Raw genomic sequence first — 23,514 nt, 5'->3', positions numbered from 1 at the left:
CCGCATAGACTTATGTGCGTCTAGGTGCAGAAGCAGATCATTGACTACTTCCTCCTGGATTATGGGTGGGTTGTTCTGCTCTCCATCCTTATCTTCCAGCTCAGGAGGCTGAGCACCCTGGGGATAGCTGGTCTGACTATTGAAGACAGAGGCAAAGAAGGCATTAAGTATCTCAGCCTTCTCCTTGTCTTTGGTTGCAACTTTCCCCCCTGCATCCAGTAAGGGATGGAGATTCTCCCTGACTTTCTTTTTGTTGATGTATTTATAAAAGCTTTTTTTGTTGTCCTTAATGTTAGTGGCCAAGTTGAGCTCCAGCTGGGCTTTTGCCTTCCTAATTTTCTCTCTGTATAACCTAACGAGATCTCTGTACTCCTCCTGAGTTGACTGTCCCTTCTTCCAAAGGTGTCCTTCCAACCTACTCACTGGTGGGGAGGTGTGAGGAGCAGAACAGACCTTGACTGCCTAGTAACAACCAAAACCATTAGTGCTCTACCAACACTATTCTCATCCCAAATCCAAAACATAGCTGCTAGCAAGGAAATCAGCTCTATGCCAGCTGAAACCATGACACGCTTGCAGGAAAAAAACTTGAGAGCGCTAGCTTGGAGGTAAAGTTTAAAATTTGTAGAGATGAGGCACTGCTGTCTCTCGGCACACCTTGAAACCTTTTTAAAGTTTAATCCCAGTTATGACAGTTCTGACCAGCTTATGTTTGGTTAAGGGTTACTGCACTTAGCTGCCACCATCTGTCAGCCAGCTTCCACCCCTCTGGAGGCCTTTCCTGGCTTGCAAAGGACAAGAGTGATCAAGGACAAATCACACCTAAATCTCATCTCATAAGATGAGATAACTGGTTTGGTGGACAAAGGGAAGAGCATTGTTTGGGGATTAGTGGGGTTTTTTTGCAAGGCTGCTGCATGCAGCCAGCCACGGCATCTTCCTGGCCAAGCTGGGGAGGTAGAGGTGGGGTAGGTGGAGAACTGCCTGGACCTTCAGGGGCACAGGGTGGTGGTTAATGGCTTGAGGGCTCCTGGGCGGATGGCTACCAGTGGCATTCCTCAGGTGTTGGTAATGGGGCTGACACAGTTCAACCCTTACTAACAACCTTTAGGGTCGTGATTAGGGGCACAGAGTCTAGTTGGAGGTCAGTGACGAGTGGTGTTCCCCAGGGGTCAGTACTGGGTCCAGTCCTCTTCAATATATTCATCAATGACCTGGATGAGGGGATAGAGTGCACCCTCAGCAAGTTTGCTGATGACACAAAGCTGGGGGGGGTGGCTGACACACCGGAAGGCTGTGCCACCATACAGAGAGACCTGGACAGGTTGGAGATTTGGGCAAAGAGGAACCTTATGAAATTCAAGAAGGGCAAGTGTAGGGTGCTGCATGTGGGGAGGAATAACCCCATGCACCAGTACAGGTTGGGGGCTGACCTGCTGGAGAGCAGCTCGGTGGAAAGAGACCTGGGAGTCCTGGTGGACAACAGGATGACCATGAGCCAGCAATGTGCCCTTGTGGCCAAGAAGGCCAATGGCATCCTGGGGTGCATCAAGAAGAGTGTGGCCAGCAGGTCGAGGGAGGTCATACTCCCCCTCTACTCTGCCCTGGTGAGGTCGCATCTGGAGTACTGTGTCCAGTTCTGGGCTCCCCGGTTCAAGAAGGACGGGGAACTGCTGGAGAGGGTACAGCAAAGGGCGACCAAGATGATGAGGGGACTGGAACACCTCTCTTATGAAGAAAGGCTGTGGGATTTGGGTCTGTTCAGTCTGGAATAAAGACGGCTGAGCAGGGACCTTACCAACACTTATAAATACTGAAAGGGTGGGTGTCAGGAGGATGGGGCCAGGCTCTTTTCAGTTGTGCCGGGCAACAGGACAAGAGGTAATGGGCAGAAACTTGAGCATAGGAAGTTTCATCTCAACATGAGGAGGGACATCTTTACTGTGAGGGTGGCAGAGCACTGGAAGAGGCTGCCCAGAGAGGTGGTGGAGTCTCCGTCTCTGGAGACATTCAAAACCCGCCTGGACACGTTCCTGTGCAACCTGCTCTAAGATGACCTTGCTCTGGCAGGGGGGTTGGACTAGATGATCTCCAGAGGTCCTTTCCAACCCTATGATTCTATGAACCTCCATGAGTGGGCAAAGTGCACTGTCAGCAAGTTTGTCCGTGACACCAGACTGGGGAAGGAAGAAGTGGTTGATGTGCTGGAGGGCAGGGCTGCCATTCAGACCAACAGCCTGGGGCATGGGTTGACCAGTCTTGCCTACTTCAGCAAAGGCAAGTATGCCTGGGACAGAATAACCCCGTGTAACAGGACGGGCTGGGCTAGACAGCAGCACTGCAGAAAAGACCTGGAGATCCTGGTGGACAAGCTGAACGTGGATCAGCCACAGTTTTTCTGTGGTTCTGTGAAATTTTATGCTGGAGCTAGATTTCTATCTTAAAATGTCTTACAGAGACCTTAGGAAAGGATGGAGTAATAATGCTTGAGATGTTCATAATCCACTCAAACTGAACGGTTCATGAATGCGTGGGTACTGAAGCAATGTCTGTGATCGTGAGGTTTGTCTGCCCTGAGGAGGGCAAAGTACACAGGTGGCAAGTGGATATAAAATGTGAAGGCTGCATGCATTTTTCTTAATGAGTGGCTTCCAGGAACATTTTAACTGAAGAGTTGGTGATTTATTTCAAGGAAAGCCACATTGTGGGGAGAAATACTTGGCGCTTTTTTTCTTTTTGCTTTCTTAAATGTCCTGTAAGCAAGGTGAGGGAAACAGCAGGTGGCATCCTATATGTGAATATGAAACCTCTCTTGCTAGGTAAAACGCAGAGGTTGCTTCCAGGCTGAGAGGAATATATTTTGGGAAGGAAAGAGGGAAGGAATTGCCTCTTTTCCAGTACAGGAGAATATGAATGTAACCGGTGTGCAGTAGTGCTTTTTTGGTTACTTTGGCTGGAAATTAGCTTACTGTATTTAACACATATTAGTGCTTCTTTTAACTGAGCTCCTTGCAACCTTTTTTGTTTTCCAGCTCCTTGCAAGTGTTCACTAATAGCACAGCGAGCAGAACTCTGTACGTCAATGAAGAACTACCAGCAAGCTCTTCATGACGCGGACCTCCTCTGCCGAAACAAACCCCACTGGCCTGCGGTATGGTGCTTGCATATCCAGATGACCAAAATGAAAACTGCTAGTTCTCGGGGCTTCTCTCTGTGAGGGCATTGTTGGAAGAACATTGCGGCATTATTGGGGCTGGGAATGTCTACCAAAAGCTAAGTTCTTCATAGAACAAGTCTTGGAAGGTCCTTAGCGTGTCTCCAGCTAGTGGGATTTCAGTGGTGGGCAGCTGGTGATGTGGTTTTGTTTGTGCTGTTGCCTGTCAATCTTTTGGGGTAGTGCTACAGCTTGGCAGCAGAATTGGGTCCATAAGGCTCTGGCAGCCTGGGATCGCCCTGCACTTCCCTCTGGGATGGTGTGTCCCAGGTAGCGGGTGGTGTTGATGGCCTGCTGGCCAATGTGTCTTTCTGAAGAGCACCCCAGACTATTTCAGGATTGGTTTTTGGGGTTTTTTTCCCCCTCCTTTAATACTAAGAGTTCATATTTGTGATTCCTACCTGCGTCATGGTGATTCATAGAGGGGGCTGGGATTTTTTTTTTCGTAATGAGAGGAAGTGCTACAAGGAGCACTGGTTTGTGGGCGGTCTGAAGCAAGCATCAGAAATGATGTTATGAGAGAGAAATGGAAGAAGCACGTGGTGCCTCTCGTTACCACTGGTTGCCTAAGGCTAGAATGGGTGTCCGACAGCTTACCCCACCTAGGATTACACCTCCCAGTCAGTCCCTCACCCATCAGTAGCAAAACTGCAGCACAGGTTTGACCAGATAAAGCCCCTGGGTGCTGTGCAGGGTAGCACGGGGAGTTGGGGAAGGATTTTAGGCAGACCTCGGCTTTCCTGTGAAGACTAAGGAGTTGTTACGTGAACCCCTCGGCCACCTGCCTCAGCATGGGGGGCTGCAGCTAGCTCTCCATTTCCAGGTGGGGAAGATGTGGGGTGTCTAAGAGAGGTGTTGTCTGAAGCACCGAGTTTCTGACAAGCTAGATATTTGTCTCTGAAGGCTATCTGTCTTTTCACCCATTGAAACCTTTCTTATTTGAAGGCAATTCATAATCTTCCCCCTGCCTCCAGTTTACCTTTCTGTCTAGGATCATTGCTCATCAAGTCAGGGATCCATCTCGGTGGCGTTGGCTGGGTTTCTGTGCAGAGGGAGAAAGATGAATTAGGCACGTTCAAATGTTTTCTTGAAGTGTCTTCTCTGTTTGCCTTGAATCCATGGAAATGTGATACGTGTCAGTCGTAGGCAGATAAAGATTTCGTTAATCACATCTCTGTAGAATGCTAATTGAAACTGAAATTCGTCATCGTGGCATAATCAGCAGTGTCACAGACGCGTTTCACTTGTGCTTGCGTGTGAGAACTTCCATGTAGGCTGTGCTGATCCAGAATCCATGTTCTCCAGGAATTCTGGGCACTGGCTTTGTTTTATATCTTGCGGCATCCCATCCAGTGGCAGAGATTAGGTCAAACATAGGTTGTGTAGTTAAAAAAAATAAAAAAAAATTGACCATTAAATTAAACTCATCCTGGGAGTAGCTCCTGGGAGGCAAGCGTTCACCTGCTGGAACCTTTTTGCTTATTGATAACTGAAATGTAACGGTTCACTGAGTTACTGGTGAAGCTCCTGGGTCCACTGTAGTCATTAGAGCAATACGCAAATTGTTTTCTTTTCAGTTGCTATGAAAATCAGGTCCTTGGACTCTTGAGGCAGGGAGAAGTTTCCAGTTGTATGTGGCAGATAGAAACAGGTCCGATCCTGCCTGCTGCACAAGGTCCTGCCTGGACCTTACCCGTCAATCTGATGCTTGTCAGGGCCACGTGAAAAGAGGAAAGGGAAGGTGGCAGCAGTAGCCTCTGAACTGTAGGGGCCTCTAGTCCCTGGGCCTAACTTCTGTTGTTGGATCTTTTAGTTTTTTCTCCATAGACAGCCCGGCTCAGTCCTCCCTTGCAGCTTGGGTAAGGAAATGGCACTTGCAGCCCCAAAGGCCAAGGCCAAGCAACCTTGTAGGCTCCCCAGCGCACTGGAGTAACCTTGACAGTGATGTCAGGCATAGTAGGACCTCTAAAAAGGTTTTACTGAGGCTGTGCAGGCATCAAGATAAGAAGGTCGGGGTCAGGCCTCACAGTAGCTCTCTTCTTACTGCATTCAGGAAAAGAAAAATGTATCTCACCTTGAGAGATTGGTGTGTAATGACGCTTCTTGTTCAGGTCGCCAAATGATGTATATTAATTAACCGGTCCTACACAGTGCCTGTTACTTGCTTTTGGTACCAGCCCCGCTGCTTCCTGACAGTGGAAAGGTAAAGATCTTAATGGGCCTCAGCTTGAAGGGCTCTATTGAAAGAGTGAGGGAGGTGAGGACCTGCTCAGGAAGATTATGTGATGCCGGATCTTTTGACATTTGTATCAAAAATGGAAAAGTGTATCTGCTCATCTAACTAGTCTCTTAGACTAGTGAAATTGTACTTTCAGCACAGCCTAGAGATACTCATGCGGCTCAGAGGTGGACTTGCAGAGCATGCTTCTGTCTAATAAGCAAGAGGCAGATGTTTAAATTAAAGTACACTTAGTTTCTTTTCATCACTAAGGAAGTAATTCCCATAGTCAGATTTGAACTGCAAGTTGATATCCGTGCGGAAATTCAGAGATGAGGCATTCCTGTCTTGCTACTAGTAACAAGTAGAGTAGGACTTGTCCCCAAGCTGACTACCCTACCTGTTGGCTATGGATGTGTTACTCTAGGATGCGGGAGAGGCAGGGCTACAAGGTTTCAGATTAAGAATTGGTAAATTGCCCTAAATTCATAATGTTGTTGGTCTTCTCTAGCCAAAATAGGTGAAAAACCATCTCTATCCTGGTAAAACACGCAGGAGAAGTGAGAGTGGCCTGAACCTGAAGTCTTTTGCTCCCTCAGCTGCCACCTCCAGCTTGCCTATGCCATTGCCTTTCCCATCCAGCTTCATTACTGCTAGGTTGGTCCTGGTATGTGAAACTGTTCTCTGGGGTATTGAGCCCTGTCGGGTATGTAGTAGTCTCGGTCCCTGGGGAGGCAAATACCCCTCCTCATTCTGCGTCAGTTCCCCCCTGAGGAAAAGAGCGATGCCTTTGGCAGGGGTGATGCAGCAGTGGCTTCCTGGGGGATCTTCTTTCAGCAAAAGGGACTGACTTCCCTGTAGTTGTGTGGATCAAAGAGGTCGTTACCCAAAAAGTGTCTTATTCTTCATTTGCAGCATGGTGTGAACTTCCAAGTTTGTTTGCTGGATTCTTGTAGCCACTTCAGAAATGATCTCTAGATTTGTACGTTTCCTTTGTGTGAACAGGGCCATTATGTGAAAGCAAAAGCTCTTTCTGGATTGGAAAGGACTGAGGAAGCATTGAAGGAGTTTCTCTATTGTGTTGCCTTAAATCCTGAATGGAGCTCAATGAAGAAAGAAGCCCAAAAGGTATAAAATGTGTTACTGGCCACTTCTCGGCCCTCATGCTGCTCTTACTCCTGCAGCTCAGTAAAACTCTTGTTATTTCAAGTAATAGTAAACAGCCAAAGGATAATTTGATTCAGTAGATTCTCCAGTAAACCTTATTAGCATTATGCTGTGCGAGGCACCTCTTGGGTTTGGTTTATGCCTCAACCAGAGGGACCGTACAATTGTGGATTGCACTGCAAATCTGTAGCACTGTCCATTGCCATTTGTAGACTACACTTACAGTATGTTGACCGGATTTCAGTACACCTGGATTTCATAGGCTCGAGGCTGCTAATTTTAGTGCCCATCAGAAAACCGTTTTTAAGTGGAAAGTGGCAGAGGAGGGGGAGCTGTGTGCTGCCCTGTCCTGGAGAAATCCTGCAGTCTCCTTAGCAGTTTGTGTAACTTCCCATAAGGGACACACTTACTGGTAACCAACCATTGGCGGGTTCTCCAGGACCGTCCATACAGGCAACTTTTTATAAAAAGAAATGGGGATTCGGCAAGGGGCTTGGTGGGGACTGGTGAGAGGCGCAAGAGGCTCTATGCAGCTTTAGCTAGAGGTGAAACCTGCTTGAGAATAGAGGAGATGGATGCAGAGGATGAGGAGAACTGAAACACATCTCTGTTAACTGGTTTTGATAGGAGAGCACGGTCTGGAGGCAGGGGTCTGAGGGTCAGAGTAGAGAGGAGTGGAGGCAGGAGAAGGATGCGACAGTCTGCCGTCCCAGGTGCTCCTGAGGAGCAGAGGCCTTAGGGGCGGGAGGTGGACACCAGAAGAGCACCTTGGGATGTGTCTGTCTGTGGTTGTGGTGGGGATTGCCATTCAAGTTTCCTGTGGGCATTGGGGAATGCAGGATGTCCTGGTTGTTGCAAGCTTCTTGGCATCCAGAAGCTGTGAAGTTTGTGTTTGTACAGACATAAATATCTCTGTTGTAATTACTATTATTTTTTTCTTTTTTTTCTCTCTAATTGACTAGATAATGTGTGAGATGTTTTTCCCAGCCTTTGAAAATGTTCATGATAGTCTAACAGCACCTTTCTCTAGTCGAACATCCCATACAAGATTGAAACCTGCATTTCTGAGTAGCATAAACACACAGTCAGCTGCAGAAGATAGCTCTATTGCTGGGTCCTCAAAGGTAAAGTAAAAAGCATTCAACATAACAATACCAAAAGTGACACAAGGATCTGTCTGATCTGTGTGACATTGTCTTTGTCTGCACTTACTTTCATGGTAAGACTGTTTTCTCCATTGCTGTTGGATCTCTTGTTGGGATGTACTTCCTCAGAAAAATAAGAGAATGAAACTATTTTTTCAGAAAACAATATGGTGCCTTCGTGTGGGGGTTGCTTATATTTGTGGGTTTTTTTTCTCCCCTGTGTGCTTTTTCTGCACTCAGGGACATAATTTCTAGAGACGGGAACTGTAGGAAGAGAAGTATCCCTATTTCTTGCAACTGGAGAGTGGCCTTCTTCAATATGGACCCTTCTTCCCTGCTAATCTCATTGTAGTGACATTGATCTATTGCTGATGTATACAGCTAATAGGAAAAACACAAAGCAAAATTGTCTTGTGTTGTATATAACTGTTCATAATTTTTTTTAGGATACTGTGTTCAGGTTAACAAAAACCCCGTCCCAAGAATCTGATGTATTTAGAAGTACTGATTCTCCTGTTTCCCATCATGTTCTGGATCTCTATTTTGAAGAAAACAAGAAGTCTTTGGGAGCTATTCTCTCCAGTTTACCTGGGGTTGGCTTAAAAAGAAAGCTGTCCAGTGATATGAGGGATTTACAAAGCTTGGATGTCCCCAATAAGATTCCTAAAAAAGGTTTGTGTTGTGGCTTAGAAAGGGGATTTCTTTTGCACATACTTAAAAATTATAAACTACTTTTTTCCTTCTCCCTTTTTATAGGTGTCAATGAAACATCCCCTACAGGGACTGGAATAATATTTTGTTTTCTGTTGTGTCTGTTTCTGCTGTAACAGCCTATTTACCTTATTCCGGAGCAGTTTCAATTAATTCAATGAGTGCTGTATTTCTCTTTCTCAAATGGGCCATTTCCAGTGTGTAATCCACTAACAGTTTAGTCTTTGTGTTGCTAGTGCTATTTCCATTTTTTAGGTCTCAGAGGTAGAGCCTAGCTTCATTGTCCTTCTATATGAAGGAAAGATGCAGTAATCCTGGAAACTAATCTTTAAATGGCATCAGAAACAGTCACATGCAACTTTACATGAAATTTTCCAAGCAAACAAAGAAGGCTTTTGAAGGGTAATAAGCCCCCCCCTTCGGTTTTCTGTCACTTGATAGCTGTGCTTACAACTGGTACGCTTCTCAAGCTTCTAACAAAGACCTCCAAAGTGTTTTTGGTATCCCGGGATAAAAATGCTGGAGGCAATATATTGCACTGAGTAGTGAAATAATTGGTTAAAAGGGGCTTTTAAAATGCTGCTATATTAGTGTGCATTTTTTCCCTTAAAAGAAAAAAAATAATCCAACAATACCTTCTTGGCAAATCTGACTTCTGCCTTGAAATGTTAAAGTCTTCACATACTGCTGTGTGTCTGCCGCCTCTGCAGGTGATCAGTGTATGGCCAGTTTCTGATCACTTTGCTGTGAAGGGATAAACCCCGTACTTTCTGTGAACTGCAGACTCGGTAAATAGATTGTGAAATCTGACCCACCTGTATCTTCACAGCGAAGGCCAGAGATCGCGTTTTACCCATAACCGTTAATTTCTGGTCTGTGCTAGATCCCGATGCCGTGTTGCTATTTGCAGAATTAACGCAGTTAGGTTCTGGCTATCACTAAATGCTAACATGCCAGATGTAGGTTAAAGATAACGCTGTTTTCCTTTGTAGGCCACACAACACCGGTGCCCTCTCCCCTATTCTGTCTGTGCTCGAGATAAACCAGATGCTGAGCATATGTTATCCTTTAACAAAACAACTTAGTGTTTTAACGTAACATAAAAAGCTGAGCTTTTTCTTTTTTTTTTTCTTTTTAAAATGGTGAAGAACTTAGTGTGTGGAGGCAGCGTTCATGGCTCTGTTGCAGCTCATCACTGAGCAACAAAGATGCAGATTGTAAAAGAAGTTGCAGAATCTGCTTGTGTAAATGTCATCAGAAGCTGGATCTGATAGCTCTTGAGCTTAAAAATCTGCTGTGAAGTTTGAAGCCCTTACCCTTTCCGTGTGTTAAGTACAGGGATGCGTACCACCCCCAAAAAGGCAGGGTGGGCAGAATTTTAAGTGAAGTGGTTTGTCCTGTGTTTGCAGAGTGCTGAGCTAGTGAAATCAGTATTAGCTAATGCAGCTCCAGTAGTCCTTAAACTTTAAGCTGTCTTAACCATGGGATTTCCACAGCAGCCTAGTCTAGAAGCATGTAAGCTTTTTTATACTTGTAAGAAAAATTACCCCTGCTGAGAAATCTATAATAAACACTGATGAAATAGTTTGACTGTGTGTAAACAAATTAAATTCTGGACTTAATGTACTTCAAAACATCTGGCCTGGCTGATGTGGGAGTGGTGATGGTGGTGGGAAAGCAATAGCAGAGTATTTTAAAAACTAGACTTTTTTTAAAAAAAAACAACCGTTTTTGGAGAAGCAAATCATGGGTATTCAGCTCTAAACTGCTTTCTCTGGCCGCAGACATCATCCTCTGCTCTCCAAAAGGTTTCCTGCCAGAAAGTCTAAAACTTAGATGGAAATTATGTTTGTTTGGAACAAAACTTCAAAAAAGAAAAGAGATAAATTAGGTTCTTTATGGAAAAACAACTTAAACAGCATCTGAAATTGCAGTAATACTTAAATATTTACTGTAATCATTTTTTTGCCTGCTTAGATGCAGATGTTTTACCTGAAAACACGGCCGTCACTTCAGGTGAAATACCAACAACCCTGGTGGATGCGTCGGACTTTGAGTGTTCCCTCTGCATGAGGTACGACTGCATTGACCTGGGATTGAGATCGGAAAGCCTTTCTAGCTTCTGAAAAAAGTTTTCATGGTGTCAGAAGGGAAACCTGCCAGAGAATGTCTAAATCATTACTCTGTTCCTCTTTCCTGAACCTTGCATCTGGTGAATCTTCACAGATGTGGTTTTCTCCATCATGCATCGTTTTCTCCATTGTTTACCACTTCTAAAAATGAAAATCTTTTTTATATCCTTAGATAAAACTGCCACCTGTGATTTATACAAAAGCTGGAAGGGAAGAGGTGGCTGGATCTTGTTGTTCCTTTCTGCATTTTGGGAATCTGCAGTGTTTATGTTGGCAGCTTAGCTTTTTTGTTCCGTGTTTTCGTGTTCAGGTTGTTCTACGAACCTGTTACCACTCCCTGTGGACACACCTTTTGCCTCAAATGCCTTGAGCGTTGCCTTGACCATAATCCGCATTGCCCACTCTGCAAAGAAAAGCTCTCAGAAGTAAGTATGTCTTTGCTGTAAGTGACAAAAAAATACAAAGTAGTGTTCTTCTGAAAGCATGTATGTGAGGATTCTGAAAGCAGGTATGGAAGGCCACAAAGATGATCAGAAGGCTGGAGAACCTATGCTATGAGGACAGGCTGAGAGAGTTGGGATTGTTCAGCCTGGGGAAGAGAAGGCTCCAGGGAGACCTTATAGCGGCCTTCCAGTACCTAAAGGGGGCCTGCAGGAGAGATGGGGAGGGACTCTTTATCAGGGAGTGGAGCAATAGGATGAGGGGTAATGGTTTTAAACTGAAAGAGGGAAGATTTAGATTAGATATTAGGAAGAAATTCTTTCCTGTGAGGGTGGTGAGACACTGGAACAGGTTGCCCAGGGAAGTTGTGGATGCCCCATCCCTGAAGGTGTTCAAGGCCAGGCTGGATGGGACTTTGAGCAGCCTGGTCTAGTGGGAGGTGTCCCTGCCCATGGCAGGGGCGTTGGAACTAGATGATCTTTAAGGTCCCTTCTAACCTGGACCATTCTATGATTCTGTGATTTTTCTGTGCTCTCCTGACAGCCCAGAACAACACAGTAGTATCCACAGCGTCAAGCTGTGCACAGACCTCATTTGCTTCACAATATTTTTTGTCATTCCTTGGAAGTCACATGTCGTTTGCTGGTTGTGAACGGAATTGAGGATTCCAGTGTCATGTCAGGCTCATGCTTAGGGAGTCCCAACCGTAGCCCTGTTCCTGCCACCTCTTCAGTCTGTATCTCTATCTGCAGTGAACAAGGAATGGTCGCTCCTTGGCCAAAACTTCTGCCCCAGCAGACATAACGTGTCTCATATTTGGAGTACTTCTTGGGGAGCAGTAATCTGGCAGCGCTAGATGAAAATAATATATGTCTCTATCTTCTACAAAAGTGAAGAGGGACTGCCTTTTTTTGGTGGTAGTACAAGTTCTGCCAAAAAAAAAGGGATCTGGGGTTATAGTTAAATGGGCACTGGAGTGAACCTCATATGCTGAAGTGGAAGTTTTGATACCTGAAGGCTCGAAAGGAGGAGGAATCAGTACAATCCCAAACTAACAAGCTCTTTGGCCTTAGGAAAGGGGATGGGTTGGGAGGAAGAGATGTTCCCTGACTTCTCGTTACCAGACTTCGGAGTTCACTCTTCCTTGCAGTTTCTGGCAAGCAGAACGTACAAGAAGACCGTCCTTACAGAAGAACTGATAGTCCGCTACTTGCCAGAGGAACTATCTGAAAGGAAGAAAGTTTATGAGGAAGAAATGAAGGAATTGTCAAAGTAAGCTCTCATTTTACTACTGACAGCTGTTATAAAAATGTATTTTTAATCTAAATTACTTGAGGAAGCTTCATTTGGTTAGGAAAATGCACAAAATGAATGAATTTGTAAATGAACCTGCCAGATGTTTTGTATTTTTGACATCGTTGTTGCAGATAAACAAGAAACAATATGCTTGGAAGGTAGAGAGGCACAATAGTATTCTTAAAGACAATTGCTTTTTCCTCTGAAACAATATAATATCTTTAAAAGTTATAATGGGGGTTTTCTGCGAGTAGAAGTCCAATTATAAATGGGTTATACTTCAGGTCAGGAAAAGTTCAAGGGTTCAGTGTTATCAGGGACTTGTGGATCTTATGCTACGACTCAGCTAAAAAGAAAAATAAAATATGCAATTAGGCCTGAAAAAATAATAGAAGGATTAGCGGGCTTCTTCAAAATTAAAGGGCTTTACTGAGCTTGGGAATTCTCTACCACCTTGTTTTGAATGTGGTTAGTTCTTAGGTACTATGTTACTACAAAAAGTTATCACCAAAATCTTACTACTTGGATTTAAGTATTGATATACACAGATCTGGGAAATTGGCTATTATTTCTTGACCACTCTTCTATGAAAGTAGATTAGAGGGATTATTTCTTTCACGTACTAACATAAAGAGTCCTTAAGTATGTTTATCATGTAAAAATGACAAACTTTGACCAGATACACATTTACAAAGAATGATTCTAAAGAAACCACTAGACTCAGCGTCATATTAAGGGTTTATGCTGAATATAGCAGTACCCAGAAGGCGGCTGATCTTTTCTTTTCTTTTAACAATTATCTTACAGTTTGAATAAAGATGTTCCCATCTTCGTATGTACCATGGCCTTCCCTACCATCCCTTGCCCACTCCATGTCTTTGAACCTCGTTATCGTCTAATGATAAGAAGATGCATGGAAACTGGTACCAAGCAGTTTGGCATGTGCTTAGCTGACGAATTAAAAGGGTAAGGAGATGAGCTGAGACTCTCCTGTTGTGGCAGAGGTTGTTGTGACGTTAACGGAGTACTGCAGCGCAACATACTTGTCTCCCCAAACCACTGCAGTTCCTTCCAGTCCTGTATGAACCAGTACCGAAGTGGCTGGCTTTTTAGTTTCATGTATTAAACACTCCTTTTGACACGAAGATGTAATTTTTATTGCTCCCCTGTTGGATGGATAGCAAGAATACCACTCATCCTGCTATTACAGGCTCTGAAAATAGCACTTAATTGCCTGTGTGGCTGGAAAGCTTTCTAGCCTGTTTGTTCTAGTGAAAGCTACCTGTTTGGATGAGGTTGCTCCTCTGTTTGCTCAGTTTTCAAAAACAAAAATAATATTTAAAAAAAAAAATCCAAACCTTGCGTAGTTTTCCTGCATAGGTGGTATCACTTGAATGAGACAAAGTATACCCTTGGCTGAGAAGCCTGTCCTGCTGCTGAGCGTTGAATTTTGATGTTTGTCTTTACTGCTGTGTTGCAATGTCTAAACTATCTGCAGTGAGTGGGGTACATTGTCTTTCGATGTGACCTTACCTTTAATTCATTTTTGTGAATTCTGACACTGGTGTGTTTCCAGCTCCCTATGTGGTGACTGGATACTAATCATTAGATGGAAACCTCCAGGTTTTTAAGCCCTTTATAAGTAGTAGTTTTTTGGGTGAAGGGGATAAGAAAATGCTTGTGGAAAAAAAATGAGGTGGTCTTAAGAAAGGTCTACTTTCAGAGATGTTGATAGTTGCTGACTTCAGAAGATGCATTGGAGTGATGCAGACTGTAAAATGGATGACCAGTCTGGGAATTCTTAAGAACACATTAGACAGGCATCCTCAGGAGTAGCATTTTTGTAGGTGATCATCACTGGAGCTGAGAGGAGGGCACTCATACCAGGACTTGGCAGCCTTTTGTTGTCCAGTTCAGGGATTTTTTTTTTTTTTTTTTTTCTCTCCCAGACTGGACGGTAAGGTGTCAGTAAGAACACAGGAGATGCTACAGCTTCCAGTCAGCTCTGGCTGTGCTTCATGCCATTTGGTATGCTGACAGTGCTGCACTTGGTGGAGTTCGGGCTCCAACAGCAGCTGATGCTCCACAGTCTCTTCCAGGCCTGTTAGCAATTTTCTGGAAGCAAATCCTTGTAAGAGTGAGGACAAAAAAAATGACCCTAGGACATCAGTGATAACTCCCCTTACATGTGTGAAGGCTTGTGTAAAAGCCACACTTATTTATAGTCAGATCTAATACAGAGGGCCAAGGGGTTACAATCCCAGAAACACAAGAATTGATTCACTAAATAGTGTCATAAAGGGTATTTTAAAATGCAACCGGTATGGTTAGATTTTATGTCCTGTCTGTTTTGAGTTACTGAAATAATTAAACTTTTTAAGCATGGTAACTTCTACTTAAACACTGAAGCACAGGAAGCCTTCATCTGTAGACACCTGGCAGACTGTTGTAGCTTCTTACACAAGTAAAGAAGTTCTTTTGTTTATTCAAAATTGCGAAATCAACTGGGAATAGAAAAAGTGGGGAAACTTGTTTTGGATATGGATATAGAAGGCTGAGATTCATACCTCCCTTGAGAAACACAGTGACAAGACATGTTCAGTTCATCACCTTGCTCTGTTTTATTTCTCCACGTTAAATTAAAACTGGGAGAATAATTGTTTATAAACTTGTAATGTGTCAGTACATTTTATACCTATCTCTAGGTGCTTTCTTGTCTCTCTTTAATCAAGGTAACTTTCTATCCAAAAGTAACTTCTCAAAGAATGATAACACCAACCCCATCACTTATACATTAGTTTCTAAACTTGGTATGAGTGTCACTAAAATCCTTAATTTAAAAATTGTTACGTAGCTGTTTAAATAGTGTTTAGTCTAATATTGCTATAATAAAGTCGCTTGTAATCCCATTGTAGAGCTCCAGGGTTTAGCTGTGTGCAGCTGCACTCTTCTTGCTCTTCCTCCGTTTGTTTTGTACAGTGGCTGGGAGAGAAGGGTTGTTCACAGCAGTCAGCTTTTCATTTTCCCCCTCCCAAACCCATGATTTCTGGTAGAGTAGAGACAGGACCGATTTCCCCACAGTGTCGCTGTTTCTTCATCACTCTGATGTAAGAAATGGCTAAGCCCTGGTAAAACAAGCATTTCCCTGATGAAACATTTATCAGACCCTGCAGGGATTTGATATCTTGAGATGCGACTAGATGCAGTGCATTCTCCTGCTCTAGCAGTAGGCTGAGGTACAGAGCTGCAAATGCTGGCAGGTGAACACATCATGGTGAAGAGTCATTGTGCAATGGCAGTGAGCTCACTACTGCACAAATGTAGAGTAGGTAAGCCTGATAATGTTAAAATCTGTTGCATACTTGTTTCCAGGATGTGATTAAACCCTGTAGCTACTTTAAATATAACAGATACAGATGTGTTTTTGTAAAGTTTTTTTTTTTCTTTTTTTTTTTTTTTTAACTTAAAGGATACAGGTACAAGAAAAATCTTGCTATATAGAAGCCTTTTCCTTCTAAAGCCTGTAATCCTCTGCTTACACCTCGGAGCAGGGGAATAGCCCTCCCAGCCCCGTATTTGTTCCTCAGTTTCTGGACTTCCTTATGGTATCTTTACACATCTTGTTTTCTTTCCAAACCAGGTGAATTTGCCACAAGCAGCTGGTAACTCTCAGCATGAAACATGCTCCATTTAGTTTCTTGTCCCTCCCCTCCTGCCCTATCTCCCCCACCTCAAATAAAAATAAAATTACACTCTGAAAATGCTGCTGCCCTGGACCTCTGAGGGAAGGCAGAAGGGGTGGGGGTTGTGTGACTTATGTGAATAAGCAGAAATGTATTGTCATCAAAGCAGGATCCTCTTTCAAATAAAAAGTGGTGAATTAGGCCCAGTATTTGTCCTGATGTGTATAAACACTTGTTGATGACTTCCACTTTTATGCCCTTCTGTCATTTCAGATTTGCAGATCATGGCTGTATATTAGAGATCAGGGACGTAAAGTTTTTTCCTGATGGGCGCTCAGTTGTTGATACAGTTGGTGTCCGTCGTTTTAGGGTCTTAAGCCATGGCCAGCGAGATGGATATAACACAGCAAACATCGAGTATCTTGAAGATAAAAAGGTGATCTATGGTGCAAAGTTATTCATACCCATGTATTGCTGGATTCACTTAAATAGCCTTTCCTTGTTGCATTTCAAGCTAGCTGTGCCTTATTTTTAAATCAATATCATTATAAATACTAAAGCTCTATTTTGAAAACCATGGAACAAACTTTGTCTCTTCCTTCCCTTTCTTCCTTTCTGCCCTTATAATTATCTCTGCTTGAAGTGTTGCACTCCCTTCGTGGATCTCAAAGTAGCTTCTGAGACCCAGGTGGTGAGCTCTGTCATGACGTGTAGGGTAATGTTTTAAAACTGGTATGGACTTGAAACCCTTCTAAGAACACGTGCCCCTGTTAGAGAGTTGACTGTTCTCTTCTTACACTGAACAGACAGTTGGCAGACTTCATATGACCTCCAAGCTCTGGTTTACAGAACAGGTCCTCAAACAAATGTGGGAGTCCACTCTTAAAATGAGATATTAGTGACGCGTAGTTACCCATGCCTGCACAAGCAACCATCAGAGCTGGCTAAGAGCAGAGAAATGCAGAGAGGGGAGTAGTTTTTAAAAATAAGTCTTCTTATAAAACCTGTGTCAAGTGAGGTGCTTGTGGTGGGTGTTGGCCACAGGGTGGATTTTTGGTCATGCTTAATGGTGACTTCCTGGATCATCTGGAGAGCATGTCTATAAAACCCTGATCCCTCTTAACATTGAGTGCCAATTGATGAAGTCCAGTCTGGTCATAGAGCTCTTCAGCGCACTATCATAGTTGAAGTGCAAGTCTGTAAAGTCTTAGTAGGGCTTTTCTAGCCTGTGCAGGATGATGCAGTTGTTCTCCAGGGCAAGAAAGGCAAATTGTATAGAGGTGCCTTCACCAGTGAAAGGTCGGAGTGGGTAGTCTGCTTAGAGCAAGGGCTCTGACATGTTTAAATCCCCAGTGAGGGTGGTGGAACACAAGTGTCCAGGCATTGTTTGTAGATGGTGCCCGAGACCTACCTCTTCATAATTAGGGTGAGATTTACCTTGTCTCATTTGAGAGGCTGACGTCCGTGTTCAGCACCCTACATTCATGTGGTATCTGATAGTGAGAAATCTCAGTCCAAAGCTATTTTATCTGTTCTGTCTTAGATGCCTACCTTAAGATGAGGTTAATTGCCCTCTAAAGCTGTTTCTCCATGACTCTGAAGGGCATCCAGAGCAGCTAGCTCAGATGGGCATCTGAGTAGCACAGGTGAATCACACCATTGGTGTGTACCGATTACAGGACAGAAAACAACCACCACCCCAAACCAGAAAAAAGACCCCAAATCACCAGTAGAGGGTTTTGCTTATGCTTTTTTCTTTTCCCTAATGGCTAATAGTCAGGCCTGTGTAACTAAAGCACGCTTTGCGTCAGTGAGGGTCTTTTTTATGGCCATTCCTAGTATTGGGAAAGCATCCACTTTCCCTGCTTCCTGCCTGCTCCTCCTCCTCCTCCTCGGCTGTCCTACCATGGCCTTAACACTTCTATAAAATACTGCTGATCTCTAAATGCCGTAGACCCCCGGTCTCTGTGCTCCGTGGCAGTAGTGTTTCTTTTGTTTTGCCAGACGATATACCCATGTTCAGAGGTCCTTCTGTGACAGGGAGTTGAGATGGTGGGTTTGAGATGATTAATATGATCTCCTGGGATTAGAGAGCAGATTCTTCTGTTCTGCCATAGGAATGGATGTTAACAAGGCAGTAACTGCTCCAAGAAATGTCACTTCAGAACACCTAGGGGAGGGTAAAAAGACTTCAGCATCACAGGTTTGAAATCTGAGACTTGGATACAGTTTGTTGAGATAAAGACATTTGAGCAGCTGTAGTTACTGCATTACTTTGCTTCGCTTGCTTCTGGGGAAGCATATAGAATCCACGGTATCCAACCTGTTTTGTTCCATCTCCCTTCTTTTAACAATAAGGTTGAAGGACCGGAATATGAAGAACTTGTCCGCCTTCATGATTCAGTTTATGATCAAGCCGTTGCCTGGTTTACTTCTCTGAAAGACAATATGAAAGTGCAAATTCTCAATCATTTTGGGTCCATGCCAGGAAAAGAACCAGAGCCACAGGTAATAAAACCTTTCTACAGAGGCAGCCTTATTCTCTACATTATTTTTACACAAGACTATTTTCTGACAGGTTTTCACTGTGGTTTCTAAGCTCTTACTTACACAATTTTGGCCTGTTAGCATAAAGCTTGGAAAACAATTAATCAATGGAAAACAATATATCAATGCAAGTTGATATCTGACGAGATCAGTCTTAATGGTGCATATAGACAAGGAGAGCACCTGAAATTAAATGCTTGGACTGTTTTGTGCTGACTTTCCTAGCAAATAGAAGGTGGGAAGGAAGGCGGTCTTCATGGGCAGTGCCAGTGAATACATGATTGCATGTCTTTCCATCCTTTTGCAGAGCAACCCCAGTGGTCCTGCCTGGTACTGGTGGCTCTTGGCAGTGTTGCCCCTGGAAAACAGAGCTCAGCTGGCTATATTGGCTATGACCTCCCTCAAAGATCGTCTTATCGCCATCAGACGTGTGTTGATATTTGTGACTCGCAAAAGACCCAGATAACATGGACTTCAGTTGTGAGTGGGCACCAAAAACATCTCACGACAGGTTGTTTCGGGGGAGGGCAAAGGGGGAGGGGTTGTTGTTTGTTTTTTTTTAAAGATTCCTTCAAAAAGGAACAGCCCTTTCTGACTGCGTCCAGCATCCATCGATTGCATCGGTTTGTTATCCTGGGTATTCACCAAACCTTGCACTCTCTCCTGTTGTCCTGGTGAAATCTGAGCCTCTACAAAGCTGTGCCGCAGTTAGAGTGTAGCTGATAGATGTGGATAATTGCTTCGGAGTACTATGATAGAGTTTCTAGCCTGCAAGAGAGTTAAGTACTAGAGTAGCACCATTGGCCTGCATGTGACTTGGATATCCGCTTGGTAGGAAAAGGAAACTGGACAGTGGATTGAAGACGTGTTTCCTAGACTTGACAGTAGGGAACAGAAGAGGAGTTACGCTGCCCGGCAGAAGTTATGCATGAAGACTATAACCAACAGGACGCTCTGTTAGTAAATCGGTAGGCAGTCTGTCATACACCCACATCTCCCTCTCTTCAGCAAATAGCAGTCTGTGAGGAAAAAAAAAAATTAAGCCGTTTGTGGTCAAGGCATCTGAGGATGTTCATCTGAAAGAATAATAGCTACTGAATAAGTACACTATTTAGTAGCCTTAGGTAATCCCTCTTGTTGTGATTTATGTGTTGTAGCGGGTTGAGTGTGTTAAAAATGTTTGAAAAGGTGTACTTTGGTTTATTTGAAAAGAAAAATCAAAGTAATCCTAGCTGGTCCTATTGCTAAATTCAGATCAGACCAGCTCCCTAAAGTATGATAAACTCTGCTGTGAAATAACGATATCACCCCAAGTACGAGGGAGGCGTGCTGCGGTTTGCTCGGAATGCCCGTTCTGCGCGTGGGACCGGCGAGGATGAAATGCAGGGGGGGTTTCCATCTCCCTCCTGCCTGCAGTGTTATGCCAACTTCCTGTTATGTTGGAGTGATTTCTACTGAACATGTTTCAAACCGAAAGTATTGTAGTTTAGTACCAGTTGCTGTATGTGATGGAAATCAGTCCGCAGTAACACCGTGAAAGGAGGCACAAACCGAACCTATAAAGGCAAGTCTCAATGCAAGCTTAAGTCAATGTTAACCTTCATTTGTCTCTTTGATTATTTTTTTATGTATTGTTTTGTTAATATCTAACTTCAATAGCTATTAAATTGACCGCTTGTCAGTCAAATGATCAACACTTGCTCAACTGCCAATGAAAAAACTAACAGTGTTACCAATTCAATTGGCATAGATTCCTGTACGTAGAACTGATACTATCAACAGGGGAAAAAAAAAGTTGACTTGAATCTCCATGTGCTGCAAGCATAGCAAGACCAAGGTAGAGACTTGTTCATGTGCAGAAGTCTGGTAAGAAGAAATAGCTGTTTACCTAAATGGTCAAAGTGCCTGGTTTCTTTTTTAGTTCTTTTGTCATTATTTGTCAATGAAGATGTATTTAAACTTTTTTTTTTTTTCAATTTGCACATGAGTTCTGGAAGAATACCGCATTAAAATGCGGTGATTAAGATATATTACCTGCTCTCTTTGGGTATTGTAGTCATAACCTGTGTGGTCTGGGAAACAAAAATACAGTTTTTTTTCCTTTCAGCAAATGGCTACCACAAATGGTTTCTGTAACATACCCTGAATGTACTGTAACTGCCTCTACCTTGAACACGCCTTTTCTATTTAAATAGTTTGTAAGTATATTCTCTGAATTGTGAAGTGCGTAACTTACACCCAATGATGTCATAACCTCTACAGTAGCCTTCTGCAAGTTCTGCTACCATCACCAAAATAACTCAAAATTCACGTGGAAGGCATTTCCTCCAGGATTTGAAGACGATGAAGTCACTGGAGTATAGAGGAATTGTTCTATATATGGGGGAGGAAATGTCAGAAGTCAGTAGGTCTTCAGCCTGCTGTCGGCTGAGCTACCGAAGGATGGGTTTGCAAAGTAATTCTCAGACCAGAAGACGGGCTGTATTTGATCGCGTAATCCTTTCTGTTCAGCTTCCTGTTCTTCCCACCCCTTTCCGTGCTGTGTACCTCTTCTAGACTCACTCATCTCGCTCCTTCGTGTGTCTGGCCCAGTTTTGAGTATTACTAGTTTAGCTGCAAGGGGACACCAATGGTATTTGTATATTGCTGGTCCCTGATCTTACGTGTGCTTAATTTTACATAGGAGTGCGTTTAAGAAAAAAAAAAATAAATATCAAGGTGCTAGTTAGTGTCTTCTTGGCTTTGCCTCAGTAACTAATGTGAATATTCTTCTTTGCAAAAGTGATTTTTCAAGATATCTACTTTTGAGGTACTTCTGAGAGGAAACCCTACAGAACAAGAGAGAGGTTGTTTACTGCTGTTCTGTAATGTGTAAGACACATTTTACATGGAAAGTGACATTACCGTGTTCATGAAGGCCTGCATAATTAATGGAATGATAGTTATCGAAGAGAAAGCTGAACTGTAGAGGGATTTTTTTTTAGTGGAGGTTTAAAGCGGTTTGTGACTATTTCAGTGACTGATGTTTTGGATAAATGATAACAACGTAGGAATTGTCTCTGTGTGGATGCAAATAATTGTATTAGCAGCCCAAAGCTGACATTTCTTCCAAAACATTGAATGCTGATAAAATAGCAAAGCTTTAATAAATAAAATACTAAAAAAAAAATAAAAAATCACCACTGCCCTATGGTACTTGCTTTCTAAAGGAAAGTACCGATTTCATTGTTACCAAATTATCTCTGCCATATAATCTCTACAGCATCCAGTAGTACCTCATGGGAAAAGCTAGCTATCTCATTTCTCTCTGGAGGAAAATGTCCACGTTACAGCTGATCTACCCTTAGGTGTAACTTGTCGCCAAGGTACATGTGGAAATGTTGGAGCTGAGCTCCTGGAAGAGATAGACAGGATTCGTTGCCTTTTCTAGCTCATTACACTTCTCTTGCTTGCTGTCCAAGCAAGGATGCTGGGATATATGATGAGTCTTTTCACTGTGGTGAATGTGGCCCTTCTTTATACATCGTAAAGAGGCCAAAAAAAAAAAAAAATCCCTCTACCTCTACACCTATTGTTCACCTGTAAAGCTTCAAGCTGCAAAATGATATATATATTTTAACCTTTTTTTGTCTTTCAGAAGCATACTAATTGTTTGCCACTGAGGCCTTTTATCTACTGTATTTTAATATGTTCATTTGATAGTCATCAAGATCTCTTTGTACTTTAACCTGTAGATCTTGTCATGTTTCTTACTGCTCCTTTTTCCTCGTTCTCCAGTCCACTTTTAAATTGATAAATAGAAAGCTGTACACTCTCTATTCCTATTACATTTTACACTAGTGGAACTGGTATTTTGGTAGCGCCTTAATTTTGCAGTTGTGAAATGATTGTATCAACTCTTATCTGGGGCTTCTGACCAGATTTAAACGAGTATGTTTAATGTAGATAAACTTGAAACCATTTTTTACTGTTTTAAAGCTAGTTATGAAATGGAGTGTGTACATATGTATAAATATAAATTATTAATCTGCACCTTTTTTGTATCTAGTAAATACAGAAGTTCATGTTCTAACCACATTTGGCCCTTCTTGTTGCATAAGCAAAGCCAAAACTTTTTTTAAAAATTGCGATGTTCGTTTCATGTATATTTGCAATATTCATGGGAAATGTATTTAATTTATGTGATATTTGGAATAAAACCGATTGAATTTATAAAGAGCGTGAGTTCATGGGAAAGCTTTATCACTCTTTGAGGGCTGAGAGCTAAATACGGAGCTGCAGTAAATACAGCCTGAACAGAAACAAGCCGCTGACGCCCTGGTGTCAGACAGGGGGTGATGGTTTGGTTTTCCTGACAGGAGCCCAAGGGATGAGAAGGAGCCTCCCGAGGTTTGAAAGAAGCAAATGGCATGCCGGAAGCAGTGGTTGGGCGTTGGGGTTCAGAAGTTGGGTGGCAAAGGTTTTGGGCGCAGAGCGAGAGAAGCGGGGGAGGCTGCAGAGGCAGCATGGCAGGGTTTGCTGGGGACGCGGGGCAGCCTGCGGCGCTGGGTGGGAGTGTGGGGGGTGGATCTGAAGGGGAGCGGGAGGTCTCCAAAAGCTGAGGGAGGTAAGGAGCCCTCAGCAGAGGTGGGATAGGGGAGATGAACCCTCAGCTATCCCAGGAGCGGGATGTGACAAAAGATGGGAGAGGGGTCACACAGTTGGCTTTTCATAGAATCATAGAATCATTTAGGTTGGAAAAGACCCTTGGGATCATCAAGTCCAACCATCATCTCCACTCTACAAAGTTCTCCCCTACATCATATCCCTTAACACCACATCTAAATGAGTCTTAAACACATCCAGGGATGGTGACTCCACCACCTCCCTGGGCAGCCTGTTCCAGTGTCTGACCGCTCTTTCCGTGAAGAATTTTTTCCTAGTGTCCAGCCGAAACCTACCCTGTTGCAGCTTGAAGCCA

The 23,514-nt window shown here is 43.4% G+C and overlaps 1 protein-coding gene across 3 annotated transcripts in view; it reads left to right on the top strand.

Moving 5' to 3' along the window:
- LONRF2 (LON peptidase N-terminal domain and ring finger 2) overlaps positions 1 to 21,698 on the top strand; it is a 39,446-nt gene extending 17,748 nt beyond the window's left edge. Inside the window, exons 2-12 of one of the 3 annotated variants that reach the window (XM_074609167.1) lie at positions 3,033 to 3,151; positions 6,438 to 6,560; positions 7,562 to 7,723; positions 8,191 to 8,416; positions 10,433 to 10,529; positions 10,898 to 11,012; positions 12,179 to 12,300; positions 13,132 to 13,290; positions 16,377 to 16,443; positions 18,366 to 18,515; positions 18,862 to 21,698. In XM_074609167.1, coding sequence (XP_074465268.1) covers positions 3,033 to 3,151; positions 6,438 to 6,560; positions 7,562 to 7,723; positions 8,191 to 8,416; positions 10,433 to 10,529; positions 10,898 to 11,012; positions 12,179 to 12,300; positions 13,132 to 13,290; positions 16,377 to 16,443; positions 18,366 to 18,515; positions 18,862 to 19,020 — 1,499 coding nt within the window. In that variant the 3' untranslated portion in view covers positions 19,021 to 21,698. Of the gene's footprint in view, positions 1 to 3,032; positions 3,152 to 6,437; positions 6,561 to 7,561; positions 7,724 to 8,190; positions 8,417 to 10,432; positions 10,530 to 10,897; positions 11,013 to 12,178; positions 12,301 to 13,131; positions 13,291 to 16,280; positions 16,444 to 18,365; positions 18,516 to 18,861 lie in introns of all 3 variants that reach the window. The other 2 variants (XM_074609155.1, XR_012590092.1) reach the window with 2 other exon arrangements.
- The last annotated feature ends 1,816 nt before the right edge of the window (positions 21,699 to 23,514 follow it).

Source organism: Larus michahellis, chromosome 1 (genome assembly GCF_964199755.1).
Source record: "Larus michahellis chromosome 1, bLarMic1.1, whole genome shotgun sequence".
Lineage (NCBI taxonomy): Eukaryota > Metazoa > Chordata > Aves > Charadriiformes > Laridae > Larus > Larus michahellis.
Note: the sequence above shows the minus strand (reverse complement) of the source record. Positions and strands in the feature narration are given on the sequence as shown.